The sequence below is a fragment of the Lampetra planeri genome, chromosome 41 (genome assembly GCF_965212315.1).
Source record: "Lampetra planeri chromosome 41, kcLamPlan1.2.h2, whole genome shotgun sequence".
Classification (NCBI taxonomy): Eukaryota; Metazoa; Chordata; class Hyperoartia; order Petromyzontiformes; family Petromyzontidae; genus Lampetra; species Lampetra planeri.
In genome coordinates, this window is record NC_136147.1 from 3900127 (window position 1) to 3924833 (window position 24707).

At 49.7% G+C, this 24707-nt stretch overlaps 1 protein-coding gene across 1 annotated transcript; it reads left to right on the top strand.

Annotated features, from left to right (window-relative positions):
* Positions 1–24132, top strand: C41H10orf105 (chromosome 41 C10orf105 homolog). Its single transcript, XM_078613184.1, has 3 exons — positions 1–663; positions 19231–19399; positions 22705–24132. The coding sequence occupies exons 2-3, from the start codon at positions 19238–19240 to the stop codon at positions 23083–23085; spliced, it is 543 nt and encodes a 180-aa protein (XP_078469310.1). The 5' UTR covers positions 1–663; positions 19231–19237; the 3' UTR covers positions 23086–24132.
* Positions 24133–24707: the final 575 nt, after the last annotated feature.

Here is a 24707-nt window from a genome sequence, read left to right on the forward strand (position 1 = left end):
ACCCACGCGCACGTCTTCCCCACCACGCTCGTTCCGCTCTCCCCAGACTCGCTCCCCCACCGCCCCATGGCACCCCCCGAGGAATCGTAACTTGACTCTGGCGTAGTCGGGCGGAACGTTTTTGCCGCGCGCGGACTTCATTTCGCCGCGGAGAGGCGTCTTCAACGAAGGAGGAGGAGGAGGTTTATGTCGATTCTGTTGTCGCGCTGTTAATTATTTATTTAGCATTCGTCTTCCTCTGCCACCGCAAACTCCCCCAACACTTCCCACTCCACCCGCTGGCCGCAGCCGCAACCACCGCCGCTATCACCATCATCATCATCAACACTACCACCATTAACGCAAACACCACGGCATCACCATCATCGCCGCCGTCATCATCATCATCAACCACCGCCTCGACCACATCATCATCACCAGCATCTCATCATCATCACCCGCACATCAACACTACCACCATTAACGCAAACACCACGGCATCACCATCATCGCCGCCGTCATCATCATCATCAACCACCGCCTCGACCACATCATCATCACCAGCATCTCATCATCATCACCAGCATCTCATCACCGCCATCGTCTCTAAAACCATCGCCCCTCCCCGTGCAGCTATCACTCAAAATCCCGAGACCGCTGGCTTGTAAGAAGCGTGCGAAGAAGGTAAGATCTTACTTCAATGTGTTCCTATCTCTCGCTCTCTCTCTCCTCTCATCTCGCTCTAATCCCCCTTCCTGCAGCATCCACTCCGGCACCCAGGCGCTTCTGTCAAATCCAACGGCGGCAGCATGGAAAAGGTCGCTTCTTCTCTGCTACTGCACCCACTGCCTGGACTCCCCCCCCCCTTCTCCCCCCGCCGTTCGTGTTTTCGATTCCCCTGCCCCTGTTCAAGTCGAGAATCAAAACCTTCAACTTCTCTTCTGCCTATTACTGTCACTTTTTTCCCGAGAAGAAACAAACAAACCAACAAACCAACAACATATATAGATCATTGTCTACATGATGCACATGCCACTGTGTTTGTAAAGCGTCTCGAGATGAGAGTTGGAATTTAGATGCCATATTAATGAATCCACATTGCGTTGTATGTTGGGCAAACAGTTGTTTGGCCTCTTCAGTCGCCGTTGCCTCCTTCTCGTCTTCGGCACTGTTGAATTAACCCTGTTGAATTAACTTAGCCCTGGACTATTCCAGTCCATGGTTAAGTCGCCCCCCCCCTCTCGTCTCCCCCAGCTCTGACTGACCACACGAACTCCTCGTCTTATACTTAGTCTCTGATTTTCACTCTCAGAGGCGGAGCGGACGGCTCGCATTCGGAAGGGATTCGGGTTCAAACGCCGTCTCGCTGGGTTTTGACTCAGACCAATCATCGCTCCCTCCGGGGGTCGTCAAAATGAGTACCACTTTGCGTGGAGTTCAGCAGCCGCCATGCGGAGAGACTCGTCCTCGCCACAGGAATGAGGACTTTCCACCACTCTTTCAGGGCGACAAACTGAATACGAACACCGACTTTGTGCTCATTTGAGCAGGACATCATTTCGACTTCTATTTTCCGGGAATATCGAAGTGAGATTTTCTCCGTATCCTCCTGTCTCCCTTACCACCCTTTCCTCCTCTTCATAAAAATAAATTCCCCGTTGCGTCTGTGACGTCCGTGACCTCCCTCCCTCCCTCTCGTCTTCTCCTCCTGCGCGGCGTTCTCAGACGCGCTCACGTCTCTGCGCTGCCGCGTCAAAACCTCGGTGGTCTTTGCCTGGAAGGATGAAACAAATAATTCAGTTTCATTTGTATATTTATATCCTATACTTTGCATTCCCGTCGTGTGTTGTTGTTGTTGCTGATGTTGTTACATCGTTGGTTATTGTCACGTTCTTACCCGCCCCCTACTCGACATCTGTGCAAAAGAGCTTCATCCCATTCCTCCTGCAGGATAAATAAATATTCTGATCCAGAGGCATGCGGCTTGTCGTCGCATTGTGATGCAGCCGCAGCAGCAGCAGCAGCAGGCTTAGCGAGCACGTGGGAGGGATCCTACGATCCACGGAGCGGATTTGCAGGATACGCAGACCGCTTTGCTGGGTTGTTGTTTTTTCCACGATCGGATACCGGCGGACAATTCAAAAGGCAAAAGCTTTCTTCGGACCGCCGAACACCAAATCGCAATATATATAATGATACGATCATTAAGATGTCAAAGCTAAAGTCTTGCTCTGATCAAATGCGTATGACCAAATCACCCTGATACCAGAAGCTAAGCTGTTTTGAGCCCGGTTAGTAGTTGGATGGGTAGGCCTAACCATCAGGGCTTGCCGGTTGTTGAAGGTTTGGGCTTCGAGGAAGCAAAGATATGGCAGTACAGCAATAGATTATTGAATATATCTGTGCGGAGTTTTGAAAAACGTCCACGTCCCCTCCCCGCCCCCCTCATATATTTGCTGGGTTTCCTCTGTGTGATCCAGTATCCGCTCAAGTAAACCAAATCTATAAATCCTTTTCAAAAAGACGAATTGGCCAAACATCTCATTGCAGCCGAATCGTCGTGGATTTCACTAAACTCACGTGGAATGCCCCATTAGGGTCGCCACTTCTTTCCACTGTAGACCAAACCTGGGACGCATTTCTCAGTCAAGTAGAAGGTCGACCAGCACCGTGCGGTGTCCTGCAACAAGAGTCCAAAGCAAATAAGCGACAACGGATGATGGCACAGATCAATTCCTGCCGCGTCCGAACACAGGCGCCACTGCCCGGTCAGCTGGGGACAAACCCCACGGAGGTGGCAAGATCGATCGTGTCAGATCTCAGAAGCTAAGCAGGGTGGAGCCTGATTATTCATATTCTGTTTTTTCGGAAAAGTCACGTAGATAGAAAATAAAAATTAATAAAAGTAAAATAAAAAATAAAATCACGACGTTTCGGAGGCAACACAAGCTTCCGTCTTCAGGTGGAACCGTCAAGCACGATAGCTGTATCAAGTGAGAGAAATTCCAAGAAAACAGTCCTTGTATATATTGATACAGCTATCGTGCTGTGACGGTTCCACCTGAAGACGGAAGCTTGTGTTGTCTCCGAAACGTCGTGATTTTTATTTTATTAGTATTTTACTTTCATTAATTTAAATTTTTTTTACGTGACTTTACCGAAAAACCAAAGAACATGAATCCTTGCAGTCCCGAAAGCTTCAAGCCTGATTATTCCTTGGATAGACGACCATGTGATAAACAGGTGCTGTAGGCTGCTGCTGCGGAGTGATGTCATTAGCAGGCAAAAATGCATGAAAATGCATCGCTGTACCCTCATCTTACCGTGCTGCAGCATCTATGCCCACTGCATTCAAAACACATCGTGAGAGTATGGATCCCTGCAGTCACGAAAACTTAAAATCTACATAGTGACGCGCGCAGTGAATTATTGTCACATGAGCCCAAAGACCAACATGGTATCGGGAGGCCTTTATCCATCATTGGATTCATATAAAAGCGATTTACATGTTAGACACAAAGATACAGATCCCCCGTACAGCCTTAACAGACTGTTGGGGCAAGTGCTGTTAGCGAGCACCTGTGAAAGCCGGAGCGGCACACGAGGTGGTCGGTGGCCAGCACGACGCCCGGGCCGCCTTTGTTTCCTTGTGGCGATGTTTACACACCACTGCACCATGTACTTATTTGAGGCTGAGTAGACCTAAATGAGGCCCAGGGACCGCTTCAGATAATCGTCACTGGTACTAGCCGTGAGCGGGAATCGAACTGGCATCGCCAGGTTCAGTAGCGCAGCGCGCTAACCGCTACACTACCGCTCCCCCCCCCCCCACACACGCAGACACACAGACACACACACATACGCGCACACACGAGAAGAGCGAAATAACCCACAACGATTTTATTTTGGTGGGGGGCGAATTTTGTTGAAAATGTCTACGGCGGCGGAGAGGACGTTACCGGCAAAGGTGAACGATTTGGGGGGGGGGGGGCGGGAGGCCTTTGCGAGAGAAGGCCTTTGACCCTTCGTGAGTGCAGAGCAAATCTCCCAAAGAGAAGGCTCAATCTGATGGGGCTAACTGCCCGGTCAAAAGGCCGCGCGGTGTATATTGCCGACCCGGGCACAATCGGCCACCTGCATTCTAAATCCCCGAACCTCGCCCTGTCTCTCTCTCTCTCTCGCCCTCGCTCGCTCGCCACCGATTTAGAGGTCCGTGCCCCTCATCAAAATCACCCCAAATGCACCCGAATCTCGTCACGTGTACGAAGCTAAGCGGTCGTTTTGAGCCTGGTTTACTGCTCGGGATGGCAAACTCTGTGCGGTTGGCAATGCGTCGTCCTCTCGAGCTCCGAGGTGACCGGGGAGAGAGGCGGAAGGGTGAACAACGGACTTTTGAATCTGTGCTAAGATGTCGAGTGTCAACCCCCCCCCTTCCCCATTGCGTTGAATGCCGAGCGTGCTGGAGAGACTCTGTAATGCATCACGTTGGAGGCCGTTGCCTGCAACGTCGCCTGTTGGAAATGTTTCATCCTAGGGGGCCACAGTGTTTCTTGACGAATGTGTCGAGTTCTTTGGACGCAACGGGTTAGTGGATCATGTAGGTTTGTGAAACTCCCAAAACCAGCACGGCTGCGAGTTTGGCCAGACCACTGCAGCTCAGGCAAATGGGATTATAAACTTACTAGCTTTACCACCCGGCTTCGCCCGAGACTTGGATTCTTGTCTTGGATTAACACACGCCCTACGCGGAGGGTGGGTGGTGGGATGCGTGACGTCAGTAGGCACACTGCGTGACGCTGCCGCATGCGGGTGACATCACAGATGTGACGTCACCGCTCACTTGCCGTGCAAAATATATCCATTATTGCGCCCCCCCCCCCCCCCAAAAATACAAAAGTCTATTTTAATACTTTTTTGCATTGTGTACAATCTGGAAGCTACCCACATGCCACATTTCAAGTTTGTTGCACGTTGGGAAGTATGCTAAACATTTTGAACAGACACACATATTCACAAATTTCCCTTTTATATATTTAGATAAACCCATTTGTGTGGTGCCCTGAGTGTAACTCCCGTGTGTGTCGTGGGATTTCTGTCAAGATTCTCAGATTTCCTCCCGACGTGAAAGCGATCCACCCATCCACGCCCCTGGCCAAACATCCTGATGTAGCAGACTCGGCGAGACTCTCCAGAATAACCAATTAGGGTTCGTGCCCATTCGTATCCTCACGGTACGTTCATAGAATCACACGTGTGAGAATATTTTGCATTTATCACTCTGCTTTGGTGTATAAAGACTAAAGAGCAAATAACACGGCTTACCCGTGATACACCACCGTGCTAAATGGGGGGAACGGCAACACACTCAACACAAAAAGCAGTTCTAAAGAAACGAGTTTTCAATGCAGATGCTTTAAAAGCGCATGAGCTCCGGTGTCTTCCTAATATCAGAAGGAAGAGCGTTGCAGACGGCTGCAGAAGCGCATCTGAGGGCATGCGATGCGGCGACCGTCTTTGCTTGACGGCGAGCCAAAAGCCAGATGCGAGGATGACGACCGGAGATCACGTGACGATGGTTTAGGTTCCTTGACTTAGATCAGGAAGGGTAGGAGCGGTTGGAGAAACAATGGCTGCGCCGAGATGTGAGCGAGCGATGAAACGGCGACGATGAGGGGAGAGGGGGTAGGAGGAAAGAGGAGAGGGAGAAGAGAGGAGGAAGGAGCGAGCTGCGGGGAAGGAGCAGCTGCAGCGTCTGTTTTCACAGCGGGCGGGGTAGGGTAGAGGTACAGAAGTGGGCGGTGGCCACATAGAAGCCACGTGATCAACCGCGTTATTTATTTACTTTAATCGATGGGGTCCAGCCATCGGACACGGGCGGCGACGCGGCCCAGCAGGAGCGCGTGATTCGGATCGGTTCCAGCGGGCCGCCCTGGTTAACAGTGCGGTGGCGTGCAATGGCCGGAACAACACGACGCGCCGTCGGCTTCACAGTGGACGTTAAAGATCGCGTGACGTCATTCGCAAGGGGTAGGTCATTGTGTGCCAGCGTCATGGAGCAAAATTGGAGAATTACTCGCAAATTACTAATTTGGGATAATTATTGCTAATTATTATCTCCCCCTGTTCACCCCCCTCCAACTGCTAGAATGTGGCAGGACCCAGTGACCCGACTGGACATGTGTGGAAAAAAATAGTTCATCAGATTCCTACGGTATTAATAAATATTCTGATTCGCGAGAAACGTGTCAAGAGACTATGTGAAACCTCTTCTTGGTTCTTTCGGTAAAGTCACGTAGGTGAGGACGGCTGCTTGCGTTGTGGCCGAAACGTCGTGGGAATAATTTTATAATGTTTTATTTTTATTATTTTATTATTTCCCTTCTACGTGACTTTACCGAAAGAACCAAGACGATGGAATCCCTGCAGTCACGAAAGCTTTAAATCGAAATTTACGTGAAACCTTATCGTGCAAACAAGATAATAATAATTATAGAGGCCACTAGATTCCTAACGATGTTAGAACAAATCATGTTTTGCATGACATCACCCCGCAGGGGGTAGGAACTCGAGAGGAGCTCTCCGGAGCCTCCATCCAGCAGACGCCCCTTCAGCCAGCAGTGGAGCGAGCGAGCGACTGCAGGGCTCCAACTTTGCCTGTTCCCTTGGAACAAATTCACAACTATCCTTGTACACAGCTGCGATTTTCATAAATGTCCCACGTGGTCCCGCCTGTTTAAATAATTAGAGTCAGCTGCATGTTTAAACCACTTAAGTGATTACATTCACTGAACTTGTAACGACGGCAAACTACAAATACAGGATAACAAGGTCAGGGCCATGAGGTCATCATGCCCAATCACGTTGATGTAAGATAATCTCGCCATCGCTTCCATCCCTCTGCCAGATTATATCGCGACCACCACGACCACCATCACCATACTCTTAGTTCTTTCGGTAAAGTCACGTAGGTAAAAAATGAAATAAAATTAAAAAAATAATAAAATAATAATAATAAAATCATCACCATCACCACCAGAATCTGGTTTTAGGTCGTCTCTTCCTATTAGTCGTCGACCAATGCCCGTCTCGGTGGCCTGACCTCCTACTCCCCCACCGTGCACACCACGTGTCCCACCCATCACTACTATCCCCTGATTAGATAAGCACACAATACGTCCCCGTAATATATCCGCTTGTCTCTCCACATATAAAACAATGGAAAGTGTTCTATACTCGCTCTATTGTCCTTTCCCCGCACCTCCTATGAGCACGTTTGGCTACGCACGGTGCGAAAGAAGTTCAACGTACAAACATGGCTCACTCTGCAAGACGCGATTTGGCCAAACGTCTTCGGGCAGGACGCTGCTGAGCAATGAGGTTAGAGACTCGGCGAGTCTATCCTGGGTTAAGGGCATCAGCGACGATTTCGTGACCATACGCCGTTGCCGTTCGTCGTGTAAGTATTTATTTATCCCATACGTTATGTCCTTGGCACTCTGTGTTTTCTGACGATACCGCGCGCCTTGAAGCATTGTTTACATTTAAAGGGATGGTTCAAGGGCAAATCTGCGTGTCTTTGTTAATGTAACGGACGAGGTTAGTTGTATTTCAAGCTGAAATGAATTGTTATCAAATGCAGTCTTTATTTAAAATCCAGTCGAGAGTTCTTGAATCATGAACAACCTTTGGCATAATAGCATTACGGCGTTCGCTCATTCTGCTTTCCACGATGTTTGGCTATCCGCGAATGGCATCTGGAACTCTACACGATTGCATCGAGAGAGAGAAAGAAAGCGATGAGATGAAGCGATGCGACAGAATGTGATCAGATAAAGTGATGAGAGATAAAGTTACAAGATTAAGTGACGAGATCAAGTGATGGGAGATAAAGTAATACGATAAAGTAATTAGATTAAGTGGTTATTTACGTATTTATTTATTTAAGGTAACTCATAAAAAGATAGCTTTTCGGAGGCCAACATCGGTACCCGCGAAATGTGATTTTCATGAGCATCTCTGGAACGTATCCCTCGCGAATAACGAGGGAACACTGAAGGGCTGGTCACCCCGTGGTGCCCTTATAAAACTCAACGTTTAACCTACTCACGCCGGCTTGTGCCCGCCCTCACAGTCGGCCATATTTGCGGAATACACCACGCCGCCGTTGACCCTGGCCTTTGACCGAGCAACCCAACGTTCCTACCATCTCCCTCCGCAGGAATGTGTTAATACTGGCCGCTCAAAGCCTGCGCAGTGTTAAATTTACATTGGGAACTCCCACCTATAATACAAAGATGTTTGACCAGTGCGGAAGGGAAGGTCAAACTACCGTCGAGAGGGGACTATAGAGCTCCCTCTAGCTGAGCCCCCCCCTTCCACCAGCAGCGACACGAGAGAGCAATTGCAGGGCTGCACCTTCACCTGTACATACACTTCAAAAAGTTCACACCTGCCATTGGAAGACTCGATCTGCACGGCGGTTCAAACTTGATGCGAGGAATTTTCTAAAGCAACACCTACAACCCCCACCGCCTCCGCAACTTTCTCCGTTCATCCAGCGGTGTGAAACAGGGTCCACCACAGGCGGTTTGACCGGGGCGTGGTTACTGCAAGCAGTCGACCTCCGTGTCCGGCAGCGGCACGGGAGAGGGAGGACTGGGAGGAGGGAGGGAGAGTTAAGGGGTGGATTAGTCAGTTTCTACCAAGGCACCCCGGTGGTGATGAATAATAATGTGGGTTCAATCCCAACCCTGACGCGCCTGCTGCATATTTGGAGTTTGCGTGTTGCTCTTCCCCACTTCCCGTGGATTTTTCTCCGGGTCCTCCGGGTTTTTTCTTCTTTTCCCATCCACGTTGAGAAACACGCGTTTCGAGTGTTTGGCTGCTGCTTGAAATGTCCGCATGATGATGAGCCACTTTGTTGAGCGATCGTTTGTGGCCAGATCGCTTCTGAAAAAGAGCTACATAGCTCAGCGGGCCCTTACCTGGTCAATTAAAATAACACGTAGGCTTTCGCGACCAATATTATTAATAATATAGGTGTTTTGGGTCAGATCGCGTTATTTTTTATAAATGTGTCGTAACTCTCCACCACCCGACATGGCCAAACAGCTTCACCATTCTTGCCCGATGAAGCTGATTGTAATTATCAGCGAAACGTCGTACGACTCAAATTTTTAAATGCTGTTGATTCTCTCTTCAGCACACTGGTGGGCTAAAGAAGTGAATTATTTTGTCCTTTGAAAAACGTGACACATTTTTTACTGTTTGGCCGTGTCGGGTGGTGGAGGGTTACGACACATTTATAAATAACGCGATCTGACCCAAAAACCTTCATTATAAAATAAAATAGTTTAGTGTGGCTGAGGCTGGCGGCGTTGTCCTGCACAGTGAGGAAAATCGGCTCTTGTCCACCCTTGTTCACTATTGTCCACCCGCGGACACCGCAGCCTCGCCACAGATGTAGCCGAGGCTGCAGCGGCTGCTACTCCTGCTGCTGCTCCAAGCTGCGCAGGAATCCCCGCCACCACCGCTAATTGAGCAGAGCCGCGTTTCATTTACGGGGCCGAAATAAACTTTCCTCATTAGGGTTGTGATGCAGCGGTTAATTTAAATTAACCTTTTCACGACGTATCTTTCGCCCCCCCACCCACCACCCACCAACCACCCCCCGACCTTCGATTGCTGCCACCAACAAAGATCCATTCCACTCAACCCTACCCCCTCCGCTTCAACCTTTCCACTCTTACCGTCGCCACCGGCAGCAACGAGAACAACACATGCAGCCACGGGGGGTACAGCGACTACTAAATGATTTTGTAAAGGTTACCTTTCAAATGTTAAATGACTCAAGGTAGCCTATTAATGCATTGAGATTCACACACACACACATGCACACACGTACATACAAAGACGAAGGTCCCCCGTATAGACCTAGACTTTTGCGGCAAGTGCCGTTGGCGAGCACGGCACACGAGGGGGTGTGGTGTGGCCAGCACCGTGTCATGTCGCGTTTGTCTTCCCAGTTCTGATGTTTGCACATCACTGCCTGGTGCAGTACTTAAATTAAGGCTGTATCTTACCTAGGGGTGAGACAGGACAGGTTCGGATAATCACTTGCCACTGATGTTCATCGTCAGCCGGAATCGAACCGGGTTCAAAGTGCGTGAATCACTGCACCACCTATTCCTGTAACACACAGAGGCCCATTTGTATATACACACAAGAAAGTCATAGACCCCCCGTTATAGCCTATAAGAGACTGTTGTGGCAAGTGCTGTTAGCGAGCACCCATGAAGGCCGGAACGGTAAACGAGGGGGGTGGGTGGCCAGCACTAGACCCGGCCGCCTTTGTCTCCTCTCTAGTGGCGATGTTTACGCACCGCATCAGGGACTCATTTGAGGCTGAGTCGACCTAGAGGAGGCCCAGGACCGGTTCAAATAATCGTCACTGATGTTGGCCTTGAGCGGGTGGCCGAATTCGTAGAGCAGCGTGCTAACCATTTCACCACCGCTCCCCTATACAAACACACACACACACAGTTGTTCATGCAGGAATGCCACGGTTATCTGCCTAGAGCCACCGTTAATTAAGCACTTATACGGCTTCACAACTGGATCACGGAAACATAATTAACACTGGCAAATTATAATTGCACCCTAACCAGAGTTTAATTCCACCGCGCTTACTGTGTGTATGAGCGGTGAGTGGTTTAAAGTGTGTGTGTGTATGGGGAGTGGTGGTGCAGTGGTTAACGCAATGTGCCGTGAACCCAGCTCTCCTGGGTTGGATTGCAGGCCACGGATAACGTCAACGGTGAAGCGGTGTCATAACTTGTCACGAGTCTCCCATGGGGTGGTCTCAGCCTTAAATGAATACCTGGTGCAGTGTGCAAGGATCGAAACTCAGCATTGGGGAGACAAATATGGTCTCTGTGGCTTTAGACATTTGCATTTCATGCATGAGGATGCATTAGTGCATGTGTAGTGGGTTCACTGAGAGACACACACGAACTCAGGAGGCAAAACGTTTATTACATGGACCACAACGGGATAACTACATAAACCGGGTCAGGGCAGTCGCCACACTGCCTGGCCCACGATGCCGAGCACGAAGACCAAAGACCCAGGGGAAGACGTGGCACGCAGGACTCCATTCCAGTAGACAGCCCCGACCCAGCCTCGGGACCTTCCTTTTACGCCCCACAGCGTGGCCTGGCTCCGCCCTCGACCACGCCCCTTTCTGGAACCTACCAAAAGGTTCTACTCCACGTGGCCCTTCTGTCACCTTTTTGCCCACATCCTTACCCTGGCCTATCACGTGCCTTTGCCAGCCAACCGGGCTGCTGCATCATCAGATGCCCCCTCTCTGCCAGCCACCAGCCCTACGCCCCCTAGGGACCCGTTCCATGACATTGCATGCCCTGCTGGCAGAGAGGGCTACTACACTTCCAGTTTCCCTCTATATCAGTAACTGGCGTTAGGCGCCATAGTGACCCATTCTATGTCACTACACATGCATACACACACACAACAAGAGCAAAACGCAAACAAGACAAAGATCCCCCGTATAGCCTTTAACAGACTGCTGGGCCGAGTGCTGTCAACAGGCACTTATTAGGGCTGGCATGGTACACGAGGGCGTGGGTGGCCAGCACCACGCCCGGCCGCTTTTGTCTCCCCAGTGCTGATGTTTATACATACCGCACCAGACGCTGTACTCATTTAAGGCTGAGTAGACGTAGGAGAGGCCAGGGAACAGTTCAAATATTCGTCGCTGCGCACTCACGCAGACACGTGGGCACGGACGCACAGATATGCGCTTCGCAAGTGAACGCCAAAAGATCGTGTGCCGGCATCGTGGTCCAACATTTTTTTTAAACAAAAATTACTTTCACAAATTATTCAGTAAACATAGTAATCATCTCGCCCCACTGAAAAAAAAATTGGCAAGACCTTCCTAAAAAAAGAGTCGTGAGATTCAGTAAAACTTTCCTGGGTTAACAAGCGTCAATAATGATAACGATTGAGTGCATGCATGAACACACATTCACGCAAACTCTCTCACACACACGCGCGTACACACAGCTCCACGCTGAACCCTGACCCATTCTGTTCACACAACACCGATTCTTGGCGGCCGGCGGGGCAGCAAATTAAATTCCCATCACACGCGGACACACACCGAAAGATAAAGTTCCCACGTATAACTTTAACTAACTTTGGGGGCAAGTGCTGCTAGCGTACACTTTCAGAGGCCGGAACAGCACACGAGGGGGGTGGGTGACGTGCACCGCGCCCGGCCGCGTTTGTATCCCCAGTTGCAATATTTACGCATCGCATCAGGTACTCATTTCAGGCTGAGTAAACCTAGGGGTGGTCCAGGAATGGTTCAGATAATGGTCACTGGCGTTGGCCGTGAGCGGGAATCGAATTCGGCTCGCCCCACGGACACACACAATAAATAGCCTTTATAGACTGTTGGGGCAAGGGCTGTTATTGAGCAGCTATGAAGGCCCGCACGGATGGATGGATAGGCGGGAGCGCGAACCACTGCTGGGACACTGCAAAAGTCAAACCACTTTCCCAATCATCGTAATTTTCCGTGCTGCCATTACACATTGAAAACAAAATAGCAATTAAAAATGTAGGATCATTAATCCACCCATGATTAACTGACAAAGTAGTTGTTTTGAATTTAGACAAACGAGATGCATTGTGGTACATTTTAAGAAGTGATGAAGAGGAGCTTTCGACAAATGACTAACGTTTTGTAAAAAAAATGTTTAATGCGGCCGCTCATAAATCACGCGCAGTGTCGCCCAAAAGAACGGCGTTTGACATTCCGAGCTGAAACACTCCGCGGCGAATGTCCGGAGAGGGTGGCTGCACGCGACGCAAATTGACCGCTGATAGGATAAAGGCGCAGGCCTGCAATGGCTCGCTCACGCCACCACCGGCGGAAGTGAGCCTCCACTCCAGAGTTAACTCTGGGTAGAGAACCGCTGTCAGGGCTTCATTTAATTCTACACATTGCACACTGAAAACTAAACCGTAAACTAAACTTTTATTTTACCAACATTGATTTGAAGCTTTCGTGACTGCAGGAATCCATACTCTTTGGTTCTTTCGGTAAAGTCACGTTGGTTGTAAAATAAATCACGACGTTTCGGGCGCAACACAAGCGTCCGTCATTTATTTTACCAGGCAAGACCCGCTGAGCCACATAGTTATTTTTCAGAAGCGATCTGGCCACAAATGACAGGTCAACGAAGCGTCTTAATATGTAGGAAATTATAGCAGTCAAATACTCTAAACTGACAGAGATGCAAATACCCACACTTTACCCCACCGCATGCGATCTGCTGGCCAATCGACAAGCTGCACTGTATCTGTTAACACTTCTGAGTACCTGTGGGGAGACCCCATGGGGGGAATTTAGCCTACTCTTCCAGGAGTCTTGGAACAGCTGAAAGTACCCACACTTTATCTCACCGCGCTCAATCGAACGTTCGATTGGCTGTGGTGATCGTGGATTCACATACTGCACTCCTGTGTGGATAGAGGCAGTGGAGGAGGGGGGGGGGAGAATTTAATTTCTGGCCCGGGAGGTGGAGTCGCACTGACACCCTCTGGATTGGCGGTCCAAGACGCGAGCCGTTACTCAACTAAACTTAGAAACTTTTTATTTTATTTTACCAGGTAAGCCCCACTGAGCTATTTTTCAGAAGCTACCTGGCCACAAATGATAGCTCAACGAGGTGGATTATCGCGTGGGAGTTTACCGCACCCACGGCACGCAGTAACGTGCCGACTGCGAATGAAATGACGCATTGCCATTATTAAGAATATAATGGCCACGTTTGAGTTGCTATTTGCTCACAGTGTCACGGGTTGCTCTCCCATGTCATCGAATCAACTTTTTTTCCCATCCCGGATGGCTTTAATAGTATAATGAATCGTGAGGTGGCCCAGGTGGCATGGTGGCTCATCAGGGCCAGGTTGGAGAAACCTGAGGCAACGCCGCTGAGGATCCTGGGTTCGAATCTGGATTTCAGCCGCCTTTGGTCCAAGTGGATTCTTGACTTCTCCTTTCGGTTATTATCCGGTGAAATTAAGTTGACGACGATGATGATGGCTTCTCAAGTGTAGTGATTAGATGGCCGCTGCCTGTTGACAAATAACTGCGCAAATAAAACCCAGTCATAATCAGTTTGGGCTTTGCACTCAACATAGCAACATTGCAGCTCCGAATTGAATGAGAAACATAAATTGACCGACACGCGATAAAACACGTCTCAGCCGCAGGGTGTGTGTGTGTATTGTGTAAGTACTGCCTCTAGATAAGACTCAACTATCTGTGATATCTCCTTCAGCGGGCCGCTGTTCTGGGCCACGCGGGGTGATGATGGTGGGCCGCTGTGCTGAGTTCCAAGTGTCCCGCGTCATCCGATGGCATGACGTGACCCGGCACGATTGGAAAAAAAAAATTGGGACGAAGGGGGGGGGAAAAAGAGAAAAAAAAATAATGCGTCAGCCTCTCTGATGTTGGGGGCAGCCTTCCCAGAGCTCCGTCTCCGGGGAAACCATCACAAGCCGGCACAGTGGAGAGAGAGAAAAAAACCCACCCACTGAACAAAAAGAACAGGGAATTTATAATTTAATTGAAAAGAACCCGCCTCAGTGAGGGTTGGTTCGGTAGACGTTCATGGTTAAGTTCGTAGTTTTTTGCTTATTTTATTTTTTATTAATTTGAACCTATCTACGTGACTTTACCGAAAGACCCAAAGAAGATCATGGTCATAAGGTTAGTGGAATGGCTAGCACGACTGATTTCGTTGGTTAGCTTGTTAGGGCCAGAGTAAGGTGTAGTACTGGTGGCAAGTTGGTTAAAATGCACGCGGTTGGTTGGCCAGATATCACGTGGGGAAGGTTATATTATTGTCTGGTTGGCTGATTGGTTAGGATTATAGACAGTGGGAGATTGAGTGCTTGTGTCTGGTTGGCCAGTTTGTAAGTTATAACGGTCACTGGTAAGCTCGTGCTAGTATCTGATTGGTTGGTTAGCATTATGGTCACTGGTAGGCTCGTGCTAGTATCTGATTGGTTGGTTAGCATTATGGTCACTGGTAGGCTCGTGCTAGTATCTGATTGGTTGGTTAGCATTATGGTCACTGGTAGGCTCGTGCTAGTATCTGATTGGTTGGTTAGCATTATGGTCACTGGTAGGCTCGTGCTAGTATCTGATTGGTTGGTTAGCATTATGGTCAGTGGTAGGCGAGAGCTAGTATCTGGATGGCTAATTAGCTGGGTCGCGGTGTTGGGCTCACGTAAAATTTGCTGTTGGCATAACACTGCAAAAATTCCAGCTCTAGAAATGAACAAATAAATGAGTAAAAAAGTGTCGTCTTGATTGCCATGCAGCAGCAGGTATTTCTCTGCAGCAGGGATGCATTCGGAGAGTGCATCAGAGGTGACTGGAATGGCTCTAGGAAGTAGTTCTACAATATCCCCTTGCACGGGCCGTTCTCCACCATTGGGCGACGAAGCTGCCGCGCGAGAGATCCCGACGAGCCACTTCGAGCCCAAGCGACGCGAACGTCGATAGCGCGATGGGAATATCCAACGGGAGGGAGAACCATGATGATATTTAGGACGTTTAAAGCTGCACTGCCCGTTGGTGTTGTGACACTGCAGCAGGGTTCGCGCCGCCGTGCGTGGATTTCATTTGGCAGCGTTCCAACAGCAGCAACAAAAGCACTCTCACGGCAAGGAAACACAAAATGGTCAAACATCGACGCCACCGTTACCTCCAGAGGATTCTGCCGAGTTAATGGCAAGACGCTATTGGTGGGGGGAGGGTGGAGAGTGGCGACGCTTAGCACGCTGGACCTGCGATCCAGAGTGGAGGGGGGAGTGACGGGCTCGATTCGATCTCCAGGCGCGGCAGTTTGAAGAACAACGAGGACGTTTCTGAAACATCCATCGCCTCTGAATGGGTGACGCGGCAGTGAGTCATTCGGCAGCTCCCCTGATGCCCCCCCCCCATCGCCTCTCCCTACCCCCCCCACCACTACGTGTGTGGGAGCCCCACGGGAGAGGGATGACTGAGAGGTGGGAGGGAGGCAGGGGGAGGAGGGGAGGCGGTCAGTGTCTCATTGGAAGCCACTGGAGCTATGCACTTTTAAATAATCTAGACTAGTTTCTTTAAAACTGATGTTTGTGTTCAGTTTGTTGTCCTTACCCCTGAACCTCCGATCAGCAGGGTTGGCTACGTACGGTGCGAAGTGAGTTCAACATCCTACATACTCAGCACTACGCCGTCTGGTGGAGGGTCACGTGTGGATGCACCCAACTCTTCCGTGGCATTCTGGCCAGCGTGGAAGAGTAGACCAAGGTCGTCGTACCCATCGAGAGCTCACTCTGGTGAAGGCCCTCCCGCCAGCAGGGAAATGCAGGGCTGCACCTTTATCTCTTCTTGAATTACCAATTTACCAACATTGGTTCATCCTGCTAGGGGTTGTGAGCAATGATTACTTGTACGGCACAAGATAAATGTGTCATAGATCGCTATTAAAGCGGTCATTTTCCATGAACATAGAAACAAAAATAACAAAAAACCACGACGTTTCGACCGCCTGCGTTACGATCGAAACGTCGTCGTTTTTTTTGCTATTTTTAGTTATTTTCCTTGAACCTATCTACGTGACTTTACCGACAGACCCAAACAAAATATGAATTCCTGCGGTCACGAAAGCTTTAGGTCATATCTTTTCTAATTGGATTTCCTTCAATTCACATTTCCGACACGTGGTGCTTTGCAACAAGCGAGCAATCTGGCGCGCGCGTCCCTCATTCACCGAGTTCGTCGTAGGAGTTTGACCAGGGCTTGCTGAAGCCTTCCTCAACGTGAACATGACACTGGGGGTGAGAGACAAGAGGAGGGGGAGGAGAGTAGGAATCTGCGCGGGCAGGATGTGTGTGTGTGGGGGGGACTAACGTATGGGAGGGCTATGCATGTTAAACTTCTTTCGCACCGCACGTAGCCAACCGAAGCTGCGCTGAATCTTGGCTAAGTTGGTGGTGGTGGTTGCGGGTGGGGGGAATTTCACGCAGTCAACAAGGCGCGCGTCTTGGTGACACTGGGCTCCGTGGGTCTCAGACGTGAGCCGCTGGTTTAATTGGCTCGCTCAGGAATGGGGGGGGGGGGGTGCCACGTTCTATGGAAGTCTGCCTCGTTTCCCACCCCCCCCCTAGGTCCACCCAGCCGTGAGCTCCAGGTGGTGCCGGGCAGGGCAGCGGCTGATTAGAGGGAATCGTTCCGAGGCACGGAGCACGGGGAATGTATCGGACGTCCCTCCTCCTCCTCTCCGCATTGCGATCGACAGCGAGCGTTTCTGACGTGCCTTGCTTTCAGGGACGCTAATAAGAAAATGGCACATCAAGTTACGAAAATTACTGCGCCGTATAATTGCCATGCCATCATTTATAAAAAAAAATAAGTTTTTACAAAAGCATACTTTTGTTCGGATGGTTATCAGAGATTAATCTCGACGTGTATTTTCTTGAGTTTTGTTCTTGCAATTTTTTTTTTATTTCGTAATGAAATTTGTCACGCTGACGAACAAGCGAACAAGTCCAACGGGCAACATTAATCACGATACTTAGCAAAACGGAGGAAGCGTCCGTCGTGAATCTTATATCGCACGACGTATCGCGGCAAAACCGAAAATGTAAGATGTAACAAGTAATCAATTCGTAAATTACATTTTATTCTTACGTTCACGGCACACGCATCAAAGTGTGCGTCCATCAGTTGATTACACTGGTCAACAAAAAAAACTTTTTTTTCTGGCCTGGACTTTTGCAGCTGTTTTAGACTAATTTCAGGGTGCTGATTCCAAAATCTGATCTCAGATTTGCTCTATCACATCTCATTTTATGCTATCGGCATACCCCATTTTCATTGATTTTACCCGAAATTAACTCTGTCACTTATGATTGCAAGTTGTTGCGAGTCAGTGACTGCTTTAGTGTTAAAATATGGTGCTGTATTTTTAGATAGTTTTTTATAATATAATTTTATGTAGATATCCACATTGATTTAATATTTTTCTTCTGCAGTTTTTATTGAAAATGCAATATTTGATATCTAAAAAACCTGATGTGATAGACAAAAACTGATGCCAGATTTGGAATCAGCAACCCAAAATTACCTTAAAACCGTTGGAATACCTCATGCCATAAAAAGTGTGTTATTATCAATAAGAGTCGCACTCCGCAGAACATTGGTTTGGTCATGGGTGGCGTTTGACCATACTTCACCATGCTGGCGTCACTTGCGTTTTTGGCGAAGGGGGGATGTGGACTTAGGGCCGGGATCAGTTATCACTCGCCACTAATGTTAGCCGTGGCCTGGACTCGAACTCAGACGGCCAGTTGCACGGCAAAATGCGCCATCCATCTCTCCGTGACATTTTCTCGTCTCCTGCATCCTTCTTCGAGAAACTTCAAGGTTGCTTAACCCCCATTGCTGCCATGAAATTGCCAGCGTCATCCGCAGCGCATCTGAATTCACAGGCCACAAGCGCCGATCTTTGCAATTGCTTTGACAGCGGCCTGCTCTCTGACCCATAAAGCAACTGCGCGCATTACCACTGCCTTCACACGTGTATATTTTAATTAAAGCTGACCTCTCCGATCTTTTAAAGTGGTTTGCGTAGTGCGGCAAAGGCCGCCACCGCTAAAGCAATTCGTCTCTTGGCCCCCTTCTTACAAGTCCCACGATAATTTCTGTGCAGCGACGTTGCACCTTCGTGCTCCGAGGGCAATCCGCTGATGATGAATCAATGCTTACCCAGTTTGGCGATGGTTATAAAAAGGAAGGCGTGGAATGATAATGATGTTGACGACGACGGTGATATTGTTGGATAATGATCATGTTAATACGTATTCTTGATTGTTGAAGGTGATGCTCATGATGACATTGATTTTAGTGATGATTGTGTTGTTGATTATGTTTATTTTGGAAAATGAGTGATGATGATTTTGTTGATGGTGATGATTTGTATGCCGGTGTTAATGATGTTGATCATCTTGTTGATGATGACGCTGACAATACTAACGATGATGCTGATGTTGATAATGTTGAAGATGATGATTGCCACGTCGCTGTTCATAATGATGTTGCTGCTGCTGATGATGCTGCTGCTGACACATTCACCTTCACTGCCATCTGTGACATAATTGCAGTGCCATCATGAACGCCACAAGCCTGACAGGTCTCGTCCAATCGGATTCCCCGGTCAGTTTGGCGACGCCCACGAGTGTGGGCGATCAGCCAATCCAGGCGAACCCAATGCCCATCATCATCGCCATCGTCTGCATATTCCTTCTCATCGCCACCTTTGTCATCTTCATGGTAACTATTTATCAATTTCACAATGTTTCGGTATTAATGCTTTCCAGACTCAGCATACAATTGTTTGTGCATTCGTTCCGTCCACCTGTCTCTCTCTCTCTGTCCGTTTTTGTTCTGTCCGTCCGTCACGGATGATGTCTTTCTGTCTGTAACGAACTCCAATTAGTACGGTTGGCTACGCACGGCGTGAAAGAAGTTCAACATACACACCTACAGGACTATCCAATATGAAGGAAACTTTACAATAAAGTTGTGTTGCTCTTAGAGACTTACCCCCTTAGAAAGCCGGCCACATCGACCGGCAGTTTTCCGAAAACGCGGCTATGAAAACAAAGTGTTGTAGGATTCGCCTTGTCGCCCCAAGGTGATGATGTCATAATACACCACTCACAAAGACACTGCGCCCTCTCCAACAGAGCTCCGTTATCTCGTCATGGCCTATGGACGTACTCGCACCTGTGCGCTGGGCGCAATCGCTTCCGTTACGATCGCTAACGGCGCACTCCCCAGGCGTAACAGCTACTGGAAAGGTTTTCGAAAGCCGTGCACGTGGCATGATTTTTCTTCCTTAATTTTGTTTTGTTATTTCAGTGGCGCTATCGGCATCGTGTCGTGCAGTGCACAACCCCTGTGTTAGAAAATCATCCACAGACCCACAGACGTTCACAGACATCCGTGGCCTGACATTAACTTAAGTAGGAAAAAACGGGCTTGCTAGAGACCTATAGACTGACATATTAATAGACTTAAGTAGAAAACCGTAGAATTCACTATGACCCGTAGACTTACATAAACGCAGATGCCTATATAGCCTTACATATTACGCACGTCTACATACTTATACTTGCGTAGATACCTATAGGCTTATATAAACTTACACAGAAACAAACAGGCTTACATAAAGGCTCGTAGACCAACATAGAAACCCATGAAGTTATTTAGACACCTATAGGCTAGCACAAAGACCTATCGACTTTTCTTCCTTAGCGACCCATCAACTTACTTAGACTCGTGAAGACTCATCGAACTTGCACAGTCCAGAAGTCTAATGTTCAAGGGAGGCCTGAGTTTAAATGAGTACAGCATGGTATAAACCAGAGGTGTGGACTCGAGTCATGTGACTTGGACTCGAGTCAGACTCGAGTCATGAATTTGATGACTTGCGACTCGACTTGGACTTGCATAACAATGACTTTGTCCCACCTATGAGATGTGGACTCGAGTCATGTGACTTGGACTCGAGTCAGACTCGAGTCATGAATTTGATGACTTGCGACTCGACTTGGACTTGCATAACAATGACTTTGTCCCACCTCTGGTATAAACACAAGGGCAGAGCAGTTTACATCGTGGAACAGCTCGCTACGACTGTACGTTGTCAAACAGATATTTTTTTTTCTGCAATAATGGAATGTTTTTTTTGCTCACACTCTCTTGCCAACAAAAAAAACCCGTGTGTGGATCCTTTCATTGAAACTGGAATCAGGCCCAGTGACTTCATTCTTTCCCTAATTTTTCCCAAACAAATTTCCACTCCACCAAGAAAAGTACAACTTACATTGGGGCACAAGTCTCGTCGTCCCACATTTAGCCGATGGCTTATTGTACAGAGCGTGTTGGAGCGGAGGCACCAGGGTTGAGCGCGTTCTGCTATTCGGGAGCCGTGATCTGAATTTTTCATATTGGTCCACGGCTAACATCGGCGGCGAGTGAGAATCCGAACTGGTCCAGGTCGCTCAGCCCCACACCCCCCCTCCCCACCCATCACGGCACCATCTTCAACCAACCCGAACTGGACCAGCGTGATAACGAATGATACAACACCGCCCCTATGACCGACACGGCGTGGGGGAGGCCTTCACCCAGCAGTGCATCGCCACGGTGCTTTCGACCGGCGTACTAACAGAAACATTCTAACGGATTGAAGTTCTGGGCACAGTAAGGGACATTGCTCCGGGCAGCAATTCGCTTTCGTGTTTCTCCGTCAGCGGGGCGGCGTTCACGATCCATCTGGCGAGTGTTTTGCATTTGGGCTTATGAGCCCCTCCAAAAGCAGGGGCTGTCATACACACATACTGTATATACACATATATATAATTAATTAATGGGACCTAGACGGCACGTGCTGCATCTCTCCCCCCACCCCATTCCACGCGCGTGAAGGATCGATGCGGGTCTCTCCGGCGCAGTCCGCGTATGTTTTGTGTTTGACGTCTAGGCTCTTGTTTTTGTTTTCTTAAAACCCGAGCCGCCCCCATAATTTACATTACCCCCAGATAATGTCCACCGCCTCTCCTCCCTACCGGGGCGGGGGGGGCAACCAGGGAAAAGATGGGTCATCACCCACCGCCACCCCACACGACAACCTTCCCAAATCAATACAACAAGTTGCTTTCATCAACTTCGTTCTCAGCCGGTGGTGGCAGACTCACAGAACCAGTCGACCCTTACCGTTGTGAATCTCCCGCCACCAAGTGGCCTCCCCGCCGACGATTCGCCAGGGTGCTCAAAGCTCCCGACCTCACGAGGCAGACCCACGATCCACCTCCCCACGGTTGGCAACGTCGTCCGCTCACCGTTGATTTTTGGGTCAGGATCGCCGCGCGGGTCGAACGTTTGTGTCGTGCACCCTCCTCCTCCGCCCGACACGCCCGATGAATGAAGTTGTCACGCGATGGACAAACGTGGCCGATGTGTTACTGCTGCAGCAGTAGCAGCAGCAGCGGCGCCACCGTTATGTAGGGAGGCGATCCACACACACATTTAACAATATAGTATCAGCCAATTAACCCCATCAACTGGCTGTGTTTGATGGAGGAGGGTTTACAACACACGTTTTATTGATGCGACCTGACAACCCAAACATCAATTATGAATCCTATTGGTGGCAAAAGCCTAGATGGGAAATAATTCGTTTAAGATCAGTCGTTACACGCTATACGTGCCTGATGCTTACCGTCACGTGTGATATAACACAAAGGCTAAGATCCTCCGAACAGCCTCAGCAGACTGTTGGGGCAAGTGCTGCTCACGAGCACCTTATTTGCTTTATTCCGTACGGCTGCTGATGTTAGATGCAGAGCAACAAACTACAAATTGACACTCACGTGGTCAAGCCCAGACAAACCGCCGTCAGGAGGCAGCGGAAGTAGTTGTACCATCGCTGCGACGTCGCCTGCGTGCTCGCGGATCGTGCATTGCTTCGTCGTGCGTTGCCTCCGGTCTCTTCTGGGTGACCACAGTCGCACACCCGCCGGAGCGAGTTGCGCCTTGGCAACTCACCCTCCGCCCGTTGCCTTCGCCAGGCGCTGTGCCAGCCGTCCGTGCTGGCCGAGTCGAGCCACGTGGGCTCGTCGGGGCGATGCCGTGCCCCCCGCGGCTGCTCGAGCACCGCGGGGCCGGGCTGCGCCCCTATGCCCTGCGAGCCCGGGGACGCCAGCGAGCCGCAGCTCACCGTGTGGAAGCGCCTCGGCTCCCTGCGAGCGTCCGTGGCCGGCAGCTTCCGCCGGGTTCGTGTGCGCACCGCCGCCAACCACGGCGCCACCGCTCACGGGGCCACCGCCGCCGCCCATGGGGCCACCGCCGCTCACGGTGCGGCCGCCGCCCATGGAGTGACCCGCGCCCCCAACGCGTCCGCCGTCAAGGAGCCGCTGGATTTCACGATGAAAGAACTGGCCACGCTTTAAAAAAAAAAAAAACGGGGTCCCGCTCGTGAGCGATCGCGCGCAATCGAGTTGCGCGCGCAATTGATCGCTTAAGTGTTGGCCCCGCTTGGCAGGAAGGACTGGAGAGATTGATGTGGTTGTTGGTGGTGGTTGTTGGTGGCTGGTGGCTTGGTTGATGGGGGCACAACGGAGCAGCTGTTGCGAGTGCCACATGTCGTCATGCGTAGAACGTGCATCTTCTGACTTTGGTTTTCAGGGGAGGTGCTAAAGATCAAGGAAAGCAAAAGTGCAGGGCCCCAGGAAGCTCAAGGGGGTCCGGCTTCGTGTATGGAATTATTGGTGCATTAAATATCATCTCAATTCAAAACGCAATAAAAGTAAGAAGCTAATTAGGTTTTCATGAAAAAGACCAATTCATCTCTCTCTCATCTCTATACGTGTTATGTCATCTCACTCACATCTATATACCGTGCGATCCATCGCACTGGAGATTGTATGCATTGAAAGGGAGGGCTCCTGTTATTATTTATGCTTTGAGGTTCCCAGTGGGCCTGCATCATGTCCGGTGGTGGTAGTCGGGGTTTAATTTCTCACGTCATATTTTCCGCTGTCGGGGCTGGGACGGGGGGGGGGGGGCAATTTTCTGGAGCTCAGCCCTGGACAGTTCCGGCTTCAATTAATCCCTGGTGGTAGAGCTGTAGTCAACCCAGGTCACAATATCTGCCAGCCAGGATATCTTCACGATCACGTGCTCTTGACCCACAGACTCCGGCATGACCTGGCAATGCCGTTACCGATCTCTCTCCGTTCAAGTCGTGGTATGCGCCGCACGAGCCTGATGATTGTTAAAAGTTTCGTGCGTGATTTCGAAAAAAAATTAAGGGAGACATATTGTGTGTGTGTCCAATGTTAGGGGAGCGGTAGTGCAATGGTTATCAATGGTTAGCTCACCACCCAAGTTGGAATCCCACACACGACCAATAACAGTTGCGAATATCTTAACCGGTTCTGGACTTGCCCTTGCTCAGGTGGTCGGGCGTGGTGTTGGCCACTCGCCCCCTCGTATGCCATGCCGGGCTTCAAAGGTGCTCGCTAACAGCACTTTAGGGGCCATCCATTTAGTAGGTACGCATATAAGGGGGGAGGGGGGGGGTAACCCAAATGCGTACGCTTGTGTATGGGGGGTCTACTGATAATGTACGCATAGGAAACGGGGGGGGCAGGTGAAGCCTCGATAATAATTTGTCTACCATTGGGCCTTCAAATGAGTTTGATAGTCCGGCGGTGGACTTATCTGTTTGCTTAAACACGTTAATATTATTCATACTTGATCGTTTCTGCGTGAATTAAATATCGGCCGTTCTAGACGATTCGTGGGGAGGGGGGTGCGTCAGGCGTACGTACGCAGGTGGGGGAGGGGGGCGTAAAAAGTCCGCGTGCGTACAGGGAGGGGGGGGGAGGGGTCAAATTCTGACAGATGTTTGCTTACCTACTCAATGGATGGCTCTCTTACCCCAACAGTTCTGTTTAAGGACATAGGGGGGTATATGTGTCAGCGTCCTCCCTTATGCAGAGTCATTATTCAGATTAGCTTGAATCTGTCACATGACAACAAAGATAAAACAAAGATCCCCCGTATAGCC